We start from the raw sequence: 16,905 nt of genomic DNA on the forward strand, positions 1-16,905 counted from the left end.
GACCCCAAAAAAAAAAAAAAATCTAAGGTTCGAAGGAAGAGTGGAAAACTACTAAACACCAGCTGCAGCATCAGAATAGATTAATGTTTCCAAATACATCAATTATTAACATCTGAATCGTATCAGTGGTTGTTGCAATCACGTCCTCACTTGCCCACTCCCACCCCAGCCAGGACCCAACAGCAGCAACCACAGAGCTGGCTGATGATCCCCAGTTCCCGTCCCCCTTCAGATCAAGTAAGGTGCCCTTTAGGACCAAACGTGGTGGAGACGGTAAACAAGAGGCACATGTCACCAGAGATCGGAAGGCTCTTTAATAGCAAGCGTATGGTAATTACATCGTTGGATGAGATCCTCACCCGTAGGGGAGTGAGGAAGGAGCAGGTGTAGACAGGGTTCAATTTGGGGTTTACACTGCTGAAGCATCTAACAAAGGGCAACAGTTTTTGGCAACCCATTTCACAGTTCTGTAATTTACAAGAGATTTCTTCGAAAAGAAATATAAAGGCAAAGAAAGCATACACACCCGGCATGAAACATTTCTCACCTAAAAAACAAAAGCCCCAAACCATTCCTTGCTTTTGCTTCTGATGCGGCTAGCTCAACGTTGCTCTCCTACACAAATGAAGACTGCTCACAGATGGTTTCAGGTTTTCCCTAGCACTGACGGTTTCCTCTCTCTAAAAAGCTGAGGAGATACAAAGCACTGCTCTGTATCTTATCTGCCTACTTATCAGAAGGTATTTAAAGTAAAAAATGAATCTGAAGAAACAAAAACAAAAGGAAAAAACAGGTAAAGGCAGTTTTTACAAAGAACAGACCGTCAGCTTTCTCCGTGGTACCGAACAACTTGAACGCACAGTTCTCAGCAAATTAAATGTTCATTTGTGTGTGGCCTGGCGTGGGCTTTTAACTACTTGTGCCTATTCAACCATACCGTGCCTTAAATGGACTTTCTACAACATGAAATGCTCACGGGTCCTCTGTTTTTGTAATCCAAATGTGAGTACAGATATCAAAGACAACACCTTATTAACAACCTGCCCAATGAACATGAGCTTTAGCAATATATTTTACCACAGACACCACGTTGCCACGGATACCAGTGGCTATTGGCATTCTGGCAAGTCTGAGAATTAGTCTGCATAAAATCCAGAAGACTTCAGCCTTTCACCTCATACCTAGTATCACCAAGATAACTGATTGTGTCTCTATGGAAGAGGATTCATTTTTAATGCAAAACATTTGAGGCTTCTCTGGTACTCTGAAGACTAAACCATCAGGCAATGGCATCTCTTTGGAGTTAACACTCACTAGAAGGAAGCTAGATCTGGGATCCACTTGAGTTTCAGTTGTGCTCTTTCTACAATCCGGAAGCATGGTGGAGGAGGTGGGCTCTGCCCTCTGGCCAGCAGGGACATTTCTGATACCGACCCTTCTCTGCAGCTGACAGCGAGGTCAATTTTGGTTCTCCTGCCTGCCAGGTGATCAGAGGCCCCTCTCAGATCTGACAGCACTTTGGAAATACAGGCATCTCAGGCTGGTGGTTTAATGAGGAACAGAACTCCACCAATTTGCAGGATATCCACTGTCTCCTTGGCTGGGGTGGGGGTGGATTTTTAAAGCCACAACGCCACCCCCCCCACCCCCCCACTCAGGCCTTGCCTCTCAACAGGCAAGCAGTCCCTTTTCAGGGAAGCAGGACCCTGGTGAGATAGCCAGGAAAATAGTTCTCTTGTACTTTATAGAATAACTGCCTCTTGGCTTTATTTATTTAAAGAGTCAGACCCTAACTCTGTCATTCTATTGAACACCTCACTCATCTCCTCCTACCACAGGTTAAGTCCTGCCTATTCTTAGGTGTCTTCACTCAAACCATGGGAAATCAGGTCTGTTCATACCACAGCTTCCCCACCTATACATTTTAATATGCAAGATTTCTAAAATATAAATTCTGACAATGCTCTAGTATCACAGCTCCCCTGGGTACAAACACTTTGTGCTCTCATGAACCAGAAACGGTATTTAGAGATGTACTTATGCTGGGGAAAGGTTTCTGCTCCTATGTGGACACTGACTGTGACAGGAGAGAGGTTTCACCTGCAGACACTGGAAACCTTGATTCTGGCACCAGGACACAAGAAGAACTCCTAAATGAGAGACTTTTCATGTTCTAGGCATGGGGGGAAAAGCACTATGTGCTGCTGGGAGCCTGGAAGACTTGGGTGGACACTGGGGTCTCCAGGGTGATGACAGGCATACTATGGGGTCTCACCTCCCTCCAGAATCTGTTCTTCAACTCCCCAAAGTCTCTTCAGTATGATTATCAGGCAGGGAAAGTAACGGTCTCACCATCAGAAAAATGTTTCTGTGATTCACTCAAACCTGGGATCCAGGTTTTGTAATGTTATCACAGGCATGACTTCACAGTTTGGCCACAGTGATCAATAAGCAATCAACCATCCCCCTATTCACACACCCACCCACACTCACACACATGACTGTGCATACACACTCAGTCACTTCCTATTACTTCTTTCTCTCTCCCTGGATGACATGGCAACAAAGTACTCATCTTTCACTCTCTCCCAGCTATTCCTCATGTGAATTCCCCTTCTCAGTTAAGTTAAACTTATTCTACTGCCAAAGCCTCAGTCTGTCAGGGCACCAGGAAAACCCTTGCCTTCCACAGCAAAGCACGCCAACTGGAATAAGTGTGTTTTCCACATTCCTGGGGGCCCTCCTTCACCTTCTCACCCAAGGAAAAGAATCTCATCAGCCCCTTAGCATCGGGGCTAAGGGGCTGTGAACACTCACAGACCAACACAAACAAGATTCATAAGGTATTTCCTTTGCATTTCTTGAAGAGTTTCCTTGACTGTAGCTCTTTATACACACACACAATAAGACAGTGAAGGAAGGGCAGTGGTTCAAGCAGGAAGGCAAACATCGTCTGCTTTAGGTGAGTGAAGTGACTGGCCCAAGGTCACTGGCAGAGTCAGGACTAAAGCCAGGCCTCTCTCCTGACTCCTGGGTCTCCGCTCCTCCCGTGGAGCCACAGCGCCTCTCCAGTCAGTGTGATTGTGTGTTTGTGAGAGTCTAGCCAGGGAACCACTTTCATAATGAGAACCACAGGCTGCCTGCGTCCCTGACCAGCCAGGTGAGGCTCCACAGTGAGCAAGCTCTAGTGCCAAACAGAGAATCCACAGCGCTGGTGGGTGTGTGTATGTGTGCACGTGTGTCAGCGTGCACTGGAGCGGATATGCACAATCAGAGAAAACGAAGCTTTAGAGGAAACAATCCGATTCGCAAAGTTCTTTGGGGTTTTGCCACAAAAATAAGAAACACACAGCGAAGTTCCCCCCAACCCCTGGGGGCAGAACAAAGACCAGATTTCTCCCCGGCATGGAATGGCTGAGTTTATCTCAGCTCAATTTTTATAAACAGAGAACATTCGCATAATAATACCAAAATGCATCTGGTCAAAGCCTAAACACTTTTTTCATAAAATACATTTTATATTAATGTCCATTCCATTTTCGAACATATGTAAATTTAGATTTTTAAGCCTCGAACTACAAAATTTCCAATTTACCTCTGAATGGAGCAAGCTAGTCAAGCGTCTTCATTTTGGTGGCAGAAGTCATCCTTTCGGCCTACTGTGTGAAAATGGAGCTTCTGGATCTGGGAGCTTACGGACCTGGGAGCTTATGGATCTGGGAGGTGCAATTCCAATCACCTATGCTCAGGTACACAGCCAATCAGAACACGGGCATGACAGCAAGGCATGGAGTCTGCTTACCCCACTGGATGAAACCTCAAGGTTTGTTAACAGGCTACTCTGAAGGAAATTCATTTCACTTCAAGTTAACCTTTAATATGTCTTTCCAAGAAAAAAAAAAAATCAAGACAAAACGTGGGCACTGAAGCACGGATGGAAACCGCGAAATTATTTTACCCGATGACTTAAAACTGCAGGACACCATTTTAACCACGAGCAGCTGCGCTCCTCACAGCACCAATCAATTAAACAGAAAATGTTGAGATAATCAAGTTTACATCGACATGCCTGGAAGATATACAAGACTCCCATAAGCTCTGTGGCCTCTACCGCTGCTTTCTTAATCTAAAACTTTGACAACCCAACAGGCACATGTGTGCATGTTAACAACAGTTCCACCCCAGATGTTACGATTTGTCAAGTGTTGTAAAAGAGGCAGTCCACATCTTTTATTAAAACCAGAGATGCAGAAGGGTCTAAGAAAAATGAATGTTTTAAATAATTCCGTGTTAGCATTGCAAAGAATTTCCCCACTCAGTGTTTGTGGCCAAAAGGTGACAGCAGTGTTTCCAGTTATTATCACAGTTGTTTCTGTGAGTTGTCTGACTATTTTGATCATTAAAACTTCCCCACTGAACCAAGCTAACCCATGATTTAGAAAGTCCCACCTTCATATCACTTTATTACTTCATTGCAGTTGAGTTCTTCAAAGCACTTGATTACAATTTTTAAATAAATTATAGAGTGGGATCCTTTTCTTGACTTTTTTGAAAGAATAAGAGATGAATTAAGGAAGTAAAGGATTCCATCATATTTAAAAAAAATTTTTTTATCCTGCTTTATTTTCTTTTTAAATTTATCTATGGCTTCAAAGTTTAAGTGGCACTTGGATTCGGGATGTTTTCATAATTTAGTAAGTTGCCATCTTGTTATAAGGAGAGAAGGTAAATGTTTCATTTCATATGGGGGTGGCTTATAAACATTTTCAAGAAATCAATAATTTATGTCACCCCATTTATATTCTCCACTTTAAATGTGGCTTTGGAATCAGCATGTTTTAAAATAATTGAACATGCAAGTAATGTTTCTACCTAACCATGAACCAGTTGCTCTATATCCAGGTAACTCAGTACTGGCAGAACACTTAAACAAAGGCTTCTTTGCCTCTCTTACCCTCTTAATCCAAAATTAAGTAATTCTCCTTTTCTGCCCGTGTATTTGCACTTGGGCAGTTTTAATGACTAGATATTAAAACTCATGCTTTATAAGCAAAACCTTCCACTTACACACACTTAAAAGGTACATTAAAAGTACAGACCGCATTTCTTCTCTGCCATGCTTTCCCTCAATAACGTCACCTGTGATGACTCAATGCATATCCTTAATACATTCAGAGTTCTCGACATTTGAGTCAGCAAATGTTAGTTCTCCAACATAAACTCAAGATAGAACAGTCAGCCACAGAATGGACTCTAAATTCAAACTGGCAAAGGCTACCGAGACAACTCCATAGAGACCCACTGAAACGGGAGTAAAATTCAGGTCACTTCTGAGCAAAGCTCATCCCAGATATTGTGTGGTCATTAAAAAGGTATTTCATATTAATTTGGATGCTGGGAGTCAGACGTCCTGTTTCGAAGTGCTAATGCAAAATGCTAACCCAGGAGCTCACGACCCCACCCCAGGTACACGGGGCTCACGCTCCTTCTCAGGCGGGAGCCCCTGGAAGTCTACTGCTGGCTGACCCCCATCTGGGGGTGGTCCGCTTCTGGCTCCTCCTCTTCCACGTCTGCACTGTACTCTTCAAAAGTGTCATCATCTGCATCCGGAAGCCCCAGTAACTACAGGGGAGAGAAGAGAAGCAGCTGTGAGTGCCACGTGGCCAAAAGGCATGAAGACAACCAGAGGCGGCTGATATGGATTCAGCAGCACTGATGACAAGGGAGGCAAGGAGGCACAATGGAGAAAGGACACTCTCTTCAATAAGTCGTGCTGAGAAAACTGGACGGCTCCATGTAGAAGAATGAAATTAGAATATTCTCTCACGTCATATACAAAAATAAACTCGAAGTAAGGATCTAAATGTAAGACCAGAAACCATAAAACTCCTACAAGGAAACATAAGCATAACACTCTTTAACATAAATTGTAGCAATTTTTTTTTTGGATCTATCTCCTAAGGTAAAATAAATAAAAGGAAAAATAAACAAATGGGACCTAATGGAACTTAAAAGCTTTTGCACAGCAAAGGAAACCACTGACAATACAAAAAGACAACCTACTGAATAGGAGAAATATTTGCAAATGATATGACTATTAAAAAGCAGAGACATTACTTTGCCAACAAAGGTCTGTCTAGTCAAGGCTATGGTTTTTCCAGTGGTCATGTATGGATGTGAGAGTTGGACTGTGAAGAAAGCTGAGTGCTGAAGAATTGATGCTTTTGAACTGTGGTGTTGGAGAAGACTCTTGAGAGTCCCTTGGACTGCAAGGAGATCCAACCCGTCCATCCTAAAGGAGATCAGTCCTGGGTGTTCATTGGAAGGACTGATGCTGAAGCTGAAACTCCAATACTTTGGCCACCTCATGCGAAGAGTTGACTCACTGGAAGAGACCCTGATGCTGGGAGGGATTGGGGACAGGAGGAGAAGGGGACGACAGAGGGATGAGATGGCTGGATGGCATCACCGACTTGATGGACATGAGTTTAGGCAAACTCCGGGAGTTGGTGATGGACAGGAAGGCCTGGTGTGCTGCAATTCATGGGGTCGCAGAGTCAGACACGACTGAGTGACTGAACTGAACTGAAATGAACTACACTGTTGATGGGAATGTAAATTGGTGCAGCCACTATGAAAAACAGGATGGAGGTTCCTCAAAAAGCTAAAAACAGAACTACCATACGACCCAGCAATTCCACTCCTGGGTATGTATCTGAAGAAAACAAAAATACTAACTCAAAAAGACACATGTACCCCAATGTACACAGCAGCATTATTCACAATAGCCAAGATGTGGAAGTAACCTAAATGTCCACCAACAGATGACTGGATAAAGAAGACGCAAGGCACACATACACACACACAAACACACACATACACTGGAGTTATTACTCAGCCATGAAAAAGAATGAAATTCTGCCACTTGCAACAACATGGATAAACCTAGAGAGTATTATGCTTAGTGCAATAAGTCAGATAGAGAAAGACAAATACTCTGTTATCACTTATATGTGGAATCTAAAAAATCATAAGAATGCATATAACAAAACAGAAAAAGACTCAGAGAGAGAGAACAAACTTGTGGTGACCAGTGGGGAGAGGAAAGGAGAAAGGGGCAAAACAGGAGTAGGGGATTCAGAGATACAAACAGCTATGTATAAAGTAAATAAGCATGTCAATGTATGACAAAAACCACTACAATAATGTAAAGTAATTAGCCTCCAACTAATAAAAATAAATGAAAAAAAAAGTTAATTAGGAGAAAAAAAGTAAATAAGCAACAAGAATATATTATATAGCATGGGGGATTATAGCTATTGTTATGTAATAACTTAAATGGAATATAACTATAAAAATATTGACTCATTACACTATGTTGCATACCTGAAACTAACAAAATGTTGTAAATAAACTATACTTCAATAAAAAAAATTCAACAGCACTTAACAGGACTCAGTACAGCAGCTATGGATATCTCATGGACGTCAACTATCTTTATAATTATTTTCATAAACTTATTTGATGGAAATGTCAATTGCTCAATGGATTGGTGCTCACACAGCCAGTAGGTTTTATCAGAGTCTAGAGAGTCTCTACTTTTAAGTATCACCCACATATAATATTTATGCACACACAGATATCTGGGCTGTCAGCAGCAGTACAATGAACAGTGCTGACTATCCCATCAAGATGTTAATATCTATTCCCCTCTATATTTTCTCCTATAAAAATGCATGCTGCTATTATTCATATGTAAAAACACAGAAACTACTAAAACATTCAACAAAATGGTTAAAATAAACTATGGTGCATCCATAAAATGGAATCTTATATATTCACTTAAAGTAATATTTTGAATAATCTAATGATATAAGAAAATGTACTGGACTTCCCTGGTGGTCCAGTGATTAAGAATCCACCTGCCAATGCAGGGGACACTGGTTCAGTCCCTTGTCTGGGAAGACCCCACATGCCTCAGGGCAAATAAGTCCACAGGTCACACCTACTGTGCCTGTGCTCTAGAGCCCAGGTCCCACAAAAGAAGCCGCCACAATAAGAAGCCCACACACCGAAACTAGAGAAAGCCCATGCACAGCAATGAAGATCCAGCCCAGCCAAAAATAAATAAAAATAATTTTAAAAAAATGTTCTCATGTATAAAAAGATGATGAAAATTACATTTTCATTATGATACAATTTTTTTTTAACTATACACAAATGCAAAGAAAAAAAGACTTCAATGAAATAAGCCCAAATTTTAAGAGTAGTTTTTTAGGCAATGTGATTATGGATAATTTTTTTCTTTTTGATCTTTCTGTATTTTCCAAATGCTCTATAATTATCATCAAGGAAATTCAGAATAAATACACAGTAAACATTTTCTTAATGCACTGGCTGGTCCTGGGTTAGAAACTGTGAATGCCCCTTGCTGGGTCAGTTCAATATGGATGAATGCTCTGGTGCCGGCAGGAAGCCACGACTGTGGGCATCTTGGCCTTGTCTGTGATCCAGGGCTGCCAACGCTCAGCTCCTTGATGAAACTTTCTCACATGTGGCCCCTTGGTTAATCATTTTTAGGCAAGGATCAACCATTTTCAGGCCACTTCACTGAATGGCCGTATGATCCAAAGACTAAATGCATTAGGACAAAGCAAGATGGACTGTTCCACTGACTCTGCACTGCCTCCCAGCACCCTGCCATCCTCCCCCTTGCCATTCCCTCTCAAAGACTTCCAGGAGGAAAGGGTAAGCAGAGTCCTGACCAAAATAACACCTTTACCCTGAAGTTCTCAGACCACAACTCTTTACAGGTCTCAGAGAGCTCTCTGAACACACTTGGGACAAAAATCATCTGCCGGGCATCATGGATCATATGATGCATGGGGTCTGCCAAGGCACCGCGGCCAACTGCAGACATGAGCTCAAAAGGCTGCAGCTGTCTCAGAGACACTGCTGGCTGTGGAGACGGGCAGGGAGGGTACATCTTGCTTCCACAGTGTGTGCTGGGGAGAAGGGAGAAGCCCCTTTCTCATACCACTGCCTCCCTTCTGTATCTTACTGGATGGAAAAAAAGGTGAAGTTGGACTCCAAGCAGGGAAAAAAGATGGTTGGTTACAACGAACATAGTTGACTAATATTTTGGTGTTCAGTTTTAACAGCTGCTGGATGACACAGCAAGGTGAAAATATCCCATGAACGGTACCACTGAAGTAGCTGATAAAACATAAACATTGCTGCTCTGACCAAGAACCTCAGAGTCACTGAAATGCTAAAAGACGACTCATGAATTCAGTAAGAAATGTAACTTCTCATTGTACTGAAGGGATGCCCCTTAAAAGAGGAATGGTCACTGGATTCCTTTTCAGTTAACAAATCCGACTGGCTGCCTGGAGCCTTGGGTTCAGGACGATTCTGAGGCTCAGTGGGGAAGATCCTGTTCAGTTAGCAATGGCTGTCACAGGTACAGAAAGTGCAGCTGAGGCATGCATCTATATATTGGCCATCTTGTCCTAAAGTGACATGTCATTGATTATCCTTTGTCATTATACTTTTACATAATTCACATGGACCCAAACTGTAGGTACCCCTTACCCACCCTCTTCTCAGCTTAGGTTTTGCCTTGTAGAAGGGGTTCCAGCAAGTCAAGCGTGAAACCCTTCCCCTCTCCTCTGCCCAGCTCCCCACCTTATCTTCTGTGTGAATCCAAAGCACATAGGTCTAGGTCCAGAGCATCAGCCACACTGGGAGGCCCTTCTCTTTGGCAGGAAATATTCAGATGCTAATTTGAGAGCTCAACATCCCTATCCTTGGGCTTCCAAGGAGTGCTAGTGGTAAAAGAATCCGACTGCCAATGCAGGAGACATGAGAGACATGGGTTTGATCCCTGGGTAGGGAAGATCCCTTGGAGGAAGGCATAGCAACCCATTCCAGTATTCTTGCCCAGAGAATCCCATGGACAGAGGAGCCTGGTGGGCTACAGTCCATAGGGTTGCAAAGTGTCAGACACACCTGAACCAACTTAGCACGCATGCATGTACCCCCATCGTTAGAGAGAGAGAGAGAGAGAGAGAAAAGAAGTAGCTCTCAATGGCTGTCAGGACATTTCAGGTACCTTAGTAAAGGGTCTGCAGATTCATTGAGAGGTTCTGTGGAAAAGGCACTGGACCTGGCAGCTGGAAGCCAGGGTTCTGGTTGGGGGACCCCACCTTTGCTGAGCCTCAGCGTCCTTCTCTGCGAAGGACAGCCGCTCTACTCCAGAGAAACTACGGAGATTAAATGAGAAAGTGAACATGGCCATGGTCTGTAAACCATACAGCCTTGTATGAATCATCTAGTTACAAAGACTGTCTGTTTCTCATTTTAAAGCACAGCCAGTTCAGTGATTCAAGGGGACTAATGGTGCATGAGTAGCCTGTCTCCACCCCCGGCTACTACTTCTCTCTTCTGCTGGGCTTGCTTCTAGAACCCCTCATGGCTAATCAGTCCTAGGAAGTAGGACGAGAACTAAGAAACTCAGTTCTATCAGCCTCTTTATTTGATTCCCAGGGTTCCATTCCAATGAACCAACCAATTCTGTCATACTTTGGATTCAATCATAAGAGTTAATATTGGTTAGGCTACTGTGCTAGGTACGGTATAAGCAGCTTTCTGTACATGAATTCCTTTGGTTTTCATAATAATCCTATGTGGTAGGTATTATTATTATCTCTCCTTTACAAAGAGATGTTGAGTAAATTTGCCCAGTGTTACCCAGGAAGCATTAGAGGAGGATTCAAAACCAGGCCACCGGGTTGTAGACTTTATACAGCTAACCACCAGGCTACCCAGGAGATTCCCTTCCAGCTGTCCACGCTATTTCTATAGCTGGAGGCTTCAGTGTTTTCAACTAGGTAATAAACATTAAAAAATTCAATATGCAGTGTTAGCATCAACATTTATGAGTATGTACAATTTGGAAGCATGCAGAGGAGAATGAAAAAAGCAAAAGAGCAAGAAAGGACACCATACAGAAATGTAATCATCTAGCATTCTCACCGCTGCCTCCACTGTCATCTATGGAAGATAAGTCTAACTTCTGGGTTACCAGAGGTGGGGGCGGGGTGGGGAGGGAGAATTGGATGAAGACAGTCAAAAAGTACAAACTTTCAGTTATAAGTTATTAATAAATAAATACTAGGGATGTAATGTACATCATGGTAAATATAATTAAACATTGCTGCATGCTATATAAGAAAGTTGTTAAAACCGTAAATCCTAAGAGTTCTCATTACAAGAGAGAAAGGTTTTATTTTCTATTTCATTTTGTATCTGTATAAGATGATGGATATTCAGGAAACTTACTGTGATAATTATTTTTCATGATGTATATAAGTCAAATCACTATGCTGTACACTATAAACTTATACAATGCTTTATGTCAATTACATCCCAATAAAACTGGGGAGGAAAAAGAATAGATTGAAGAGCCAGACTGGAAAAAATAAATAAATTTAATTACTGGGTCCAAAATTTTAAGAGTCAAGAAGACATATCAGAAACAGGAGTATAAACAGATTGGGAAGAATCCTGAGTCCTTGCTTTTAACTGCACCTGCACATTCTTATAAGGAAAAAGACAGGTCAAGAAGCCCTGTCAAGTATATTGAATTACTCCTGATAGAATCATTCACTTTTAGTAAAATTTTTCCGCTTGCCTGGAAAAAACCTTTATGATTGCTCTGGACAACAATGATAGCATTCCCAGGGTCTTGCTCCTTCGGAAGTGTCTCTGAGCACACAAGAACTACTGGAGCCCACCCATCCTAACAGAGTTGTACCTAATGGGCAGAGGCGCCAATCCTTGAGAATTAAAGCTCTTTGGACCCATGAGAGGATCGGTTATCTGCAAAACTAACTCCAGGTCTTTTTAAAGGTAGTATAAACTAGCTGAGGCTGAAATCAGTTGGCATTTAGCATCTGCTATCTCTAAAGGTAGCACTCAAGCACTCAGATTATAGTGTTTTTATAAAAGGAGACAGTATCTAGGCCTTGGAGTGCATGGTCAACCAGCTAGGCATCTGGGGCTTCCCGGAAGAGCCCTGTGGCTTCTGAGGTCCCTGTAAGCTCCTTCCAGAGGACTTTTTGAAGCAGCATTTCTCATAGCTTGCTGTGTATATGACTCACCTAGGGATCTCTGAAAGGGAGACTATGATTCAGTGGGTCTCAGGTGGGACCCAAGATTCTGCTTTGCTAACAAGCTCCCAGGTGATGGGGATACTGCTGATCCAGAAACCACAGTCTGAGAACTGAGACTCTAAAGCATTTGGGAAATTTGTCACTGTTTATCTTAAGCCGGGAGAAGAGAACGGCAGAGCATGAGATGGTTGGATGGCATCACTGATTCAGTGGACATGAACTTGGGCAAACTCCAGGAGGTAGTGAAGTGAAGGACAGGGAGGCCAGGCGTGCTGCAGTCCATGGGGTCAAAAAGACACTACTTAGCCACTGAACAAAAACAACGATCTTAAGCCATGACGCTGGTGCTACCAATAAACCTCTGACGGGATCCTGGTCAATCTGTCTTTTCCATAATAGGAAAAGTAAATAGTTAAGCGGCAAGAGTGATGTAAGACCCAAATGGGCAAGAGCAATAGGTACTCCCTTACTTTAGGGGCTATCATACCCTAAATGACAAGGGTTTGAACGTTCAAAACATGAGCAAACAACAAATGCCATGATAAACTTAAATCGTCAGTATTCAATGTGGTTTTCTTCTGGATGTGGTTGGCTGTTTTATGTTTGTTTTTCTTATCATATTTTTTGAAGTATAGTTAATTTATAACATTGTTAATTCAATGTGTCTTTATTAAAACCCACATTTGTGCATAAGCTTTCCTATCAGACTTTATGACCCACTGGGGTAGCTTCCTACAGGTGGATTCTTTCTCTTCTTCCAGACTCTTGAGCAGACTAGAGGAGTAGAAGCAAGAAATGAACTTTTTCTGGGTCACAAAGGGTTTTCCTGTGGGGTTTAATCCCTAGCTCCCCAGCCATTAGTGGCAAAAAAAATTACCAGTCTTGCTCATGTCAGTAAGACAGAATTAAGGAAAATTTTCTTGTGGAAATGTCTCTGCTTTTCAAAAGAGAAAAAAACGTGGAGTCACATAGCAACCCCAGGGAGAGGATGAAGGTCAATCTGAGCGAGAAAACCTGGAAAAGCGTGGGCCCTCACTCAGTGAAGGGCCATGAAAGCAACATCAACCAAAACAGCACAGAGAATTGTCATAGCAACAGGTGCCTCGTGACCCTAACGTCCACAGTGCTGGTAAGAGAAGGAAGAATAACACTCCAGGAGAATAGAGTAAAGCTTTGAGAGAGCTGAAAGGCAAAGATGAGGTTTGGTTTTACAGCTAACTTGGAAATGGTAAGCTCTCTCTTCTCTTGTGAACTGTTCTCTAACCAGGGGGGAGACTGTCAATCACTACTAAGTATAAGATACAAAAACATGGAGGGGATAAAAAGGAACGGTATGGTCAACATTACTTAGACCTATAACCACTCTTTCATTGACTAGCTCACTCATGTGATAACCAGCAACCATCAATTCAGGGCCACTTAAACAAGAAAAATGCAGGACTCCAACAATTCTCCAACTCACATTTATCGAAGCTACTGACAGGAGTCTCTGAAGCCATTACTGGTCTCAGGACACAGAGAAACCCATCTGCTCACAAACTGCAGTGACAGCCTACTTGGTGTTGTCACTGAACACATGTATCATTTGGATACGACAATCCGGCAGCAAGGAGAAAAACTAGGTAGAAGCTAGGAGGCCCCTGGAGTGCAGCAGAGTATGGGTAAGTCCAGGAGGGAGGCCGCCCTGCTCCATCCATGGAGTCACATATCCACCTAATAAGCATTTCCTAACAGCAGTTATGAGCTGGAAACGGAGCTGTAGTTATTGTTTAGTCACTAACTCATGTCCTATTCTTTGCAACCCCATAGACTGTAGCCCACCAGGCTCCTCTGTCCATGTGATTTCCCAGGCAAGAATACTGGAGTGGGTTGCCATATCCTTCTTCAGGGGATCTTCCTGACCCAGAGACTGAACCGGAGTCTCTTGCATTGACAGGCGGATTCTTTACTGCTGAGCCATCAGGGAAGCCCCTGGAAATGAAGACTAACCTTGCTAGGGTGGCTGGGCTTTGACAGTCCTGTGTGTCTTCTGATTCTGAAGCTCTCCATGCATCCATAAGACAGTGAAATATGTATGACCCCCATTTTAAAGATGGGAACACTAAGGCTGAACAACCTGCTAGAGGCCACACAGGATAGGAGCTGGCCAGGCCGGGACTGAGCCACCATGCCCCACGTACAGACATCTCTAAGGTTCTCTCAGTAAAGGAGCCAAGGCAGGCCTTCCTGGTCTTTATTCTTGGCCAGCCCTCCTCCCCTGCTGACCTGATCCAGATCTTGCCCTTTCTTCAAGTCTCACCTCCCCGGGAAGCCCCTGCCCATACTTCATTCCTCGATGAGCCCACTCACTTCTGAGGTTCCCAGTCCTCTGGACACATCATGGACAAGAAAACATTAAAAAAAAAATCACAACATAGTTCCTGATCATATATGGTTTCTGTAACATCATGGAAAATTTAGAAAATCCAGAAAAGAAAATAAGTATCATTCATAGCCTTGTCACCAGAGGCTCCTTGGTCCTGTGTCCCTCTGGGGGAGAGGAGCATCTGGTCATCCCTCTTGTAGCACTAGCACTCCACCCCAGTGAGCTGCATGGATGAAGTACCGAATGGACGATTATCATTTTGCCAAAATCACTGTTGATAACCTTTTGGCTATAATACCTCAACACTACTCCTTGAAAATCCTTTACCTTAGCCAGATGATTCTGTTAAGTATGTGCCGAAATGACTTAGCAAATGGTTTTCTCTCTCCACCAAAAACCTAAAAGTCCTACGAAAGCTCACCTCTCATCAGTATTTTGCCAAGCGTCCCCATCCCATCCATGTCAATACCAGCCTTTAATCAATGCTTCTCATGTGTGCTGTGCTGCACTAGGTCCCCAACAAAAATTGTGTCGTTCAGTCTTCACAGCAACCCTAAGGTAACTATCGTCATTTGTTTCCTAGTTTCAACAGACGAGGAAACTGAGAAACAGCGTCAAGTAATTTAGCTGAGGTCACACAGCCAGCAAGTGGCAGACCTGGGATTTGAATCCAGGCAGCCTGCCCCCCAGAGCACGGGTTCTTCATCACTGTAGTAACCTGATTCTGCATAACTAGGTCAAGGGACCACAACCATCATGCTGCGGTCGGTGTCTGTTCACTGACATCCTCTTAGAAAACACTTCCCCAGAGAACCAGCAGAGTGGAGCAAGGAGACAGGGAATGGAACTCCCTCCCTCCATCTGCACGGCGTCAGGCAGAGTGTCTGGACCAAAATCAGTGCTTAGTCAGGTAACCTGGGCTTTCTTTGTACTTTTCTGTGGTTGTCTCTCCTCCCAGAAAGTCAGCTCCTAGAGCACCAGGACTAGGCACCACTCCTGTCTCCTACAGGAGCTTCCCAGGTGGCGCAGTGGTAAAGAAACCACCTGCCAATGCAGGAGACACAAGAGACAAAGAGATGTGAGTTCGATTCTTGGGCCAGGAAGATCCCCTGGAGAAGGAAATGGCAACCCACTCCAGGATTCTTGCCTAGAAAATCCCATGGACAGAGGAGCCTGGTGGGCCACAGACCATGGAGTCGAAAAGAGTCAGACACGACTGAGCATGCACACCTGTCTCTTACTCGCCAGAGCGTTGCTTTGGCAAACAGCAGATGATACCGCATTTTTGTTAATTATGTTATGAAGAGACAGAGGAAAAAGAAGAAGGTAAGATGGTGAATAAGAAAAAGAATAATTACTTTTTCTTGTCAAATCCAACAACAGATTTCTCTGGTAGGGCATGGACTTTGTGAGATTGGTTGTTTTGGCAAGGGAGGGGCGGGGAGGCAAACAGAAAGCTGGGAGAAATCTACAAAATGGGAAGGTCTAAAGGTAAACAGTGCTACCGTAGCATGCTGAGTCTCTTGGGCAGGATGCTGGGGAGGGCCAGGAGATGACGCCATGTTTTTGGTCCAGGCAGGCAGGCATGTGTGGGCTTCAGCAAAGTGAACTGACTCTGCTTGACTGCTGCCCCCAAAGGCAGCAGAAAGCTGTCAATAGAAAGGTCCTTATCTTTCTGGAAACACTGCACAAGATAGGGGCTGGCAATGGGCCTGCCAAGGGAAAACAAGGATTCAAAGCCATGAATGAGGCTGTTCTAAGAGGAAGGTAAAATATTCCTCCTGTGGTTTCCCCAACTATTTTTAAAAAAAAAAGCAGCTGCACAATTGGATCAGATTATCAAAAATTTTCAGGGAAATGACAGACTCAAGTTCACCTGTTTGATAACCGTGCAGCATTTCGGTATGTGTTACTTCAACAAACACTATGAGCTATGACAGCAACAAGACCCTTTCCTGAGTCATAACCTAAGCCTCCTTTATATAAAACGTCTTTTATATAAAATAGATAAATAGCAGTGGGGAGAAAGGCACTCTTCTGTGGAGAGGGAGAGGGTAAAAGCTTCCCTCCTGACCTCCAGGAGTCCGTCACTCAGGTCTGTAACACTCCCTTCTCATCCGATCTAGGGCACATCCTAACTGAGAGAAACCCAAGCCGGTGTGTACTTCACCCTCACCAGCCCTGAGAAGGCACTTCCCTGAAGACAAAAAACTCAGCTAGAGCGCCCAGCACACGAAAGCTTTCCTAGCAAAGGGGGCCTCGCACCAGGCAAAGGCCCCACCTTGGGAGCACCATCCTGCACACTTTGGCAGAAGTCTCCACTTGAGAAATGAATTCAGGAAGCCTTAATAAAATCTGTGTGCC

The 16,905-nt window shown here is 43.5% G+C and overlaps 1 protein-coding gene across 1 annotated transcript in view; it reads right to left on the reverse strand.

Annotated features, from left to right (window-relative positions):
• Positions 1–291: 291 nt before the first annotated feature.
• Positions 292–16,905, reverse strand: part of MTURN (maturin, neural progenitor differentiation regulator homolog) — a 32,411-nt gene continuing 15,797 nt past the window's right edge. Inside the window, exon 3 of the mRNA XM_043463292.1 lies at positions 292–5,622. Coding sequence (XP_043319227.1) covers positions 5,512–5,622 — 111 coding nt within the window. The 3' untranslated portion in view covers positions 292–5,511. The remainder of the gene's footprint in view (positions 5,623–16,905) is intronic.

Source organism: Cervus canadensis, chromosome 3 (assembly GCF_019320065.1).
Source record: "Cervus canadensis isolate Bull #8, Minnesota chromosome 3, ASM1932006v1, whole genome shotgun sequence".
Lineage (NCBI taxonomy): Eukaryota > Metazoa > Chordata > Mammalia > Artiodactyla > Cervidae > Cervus > Cervus canadensis.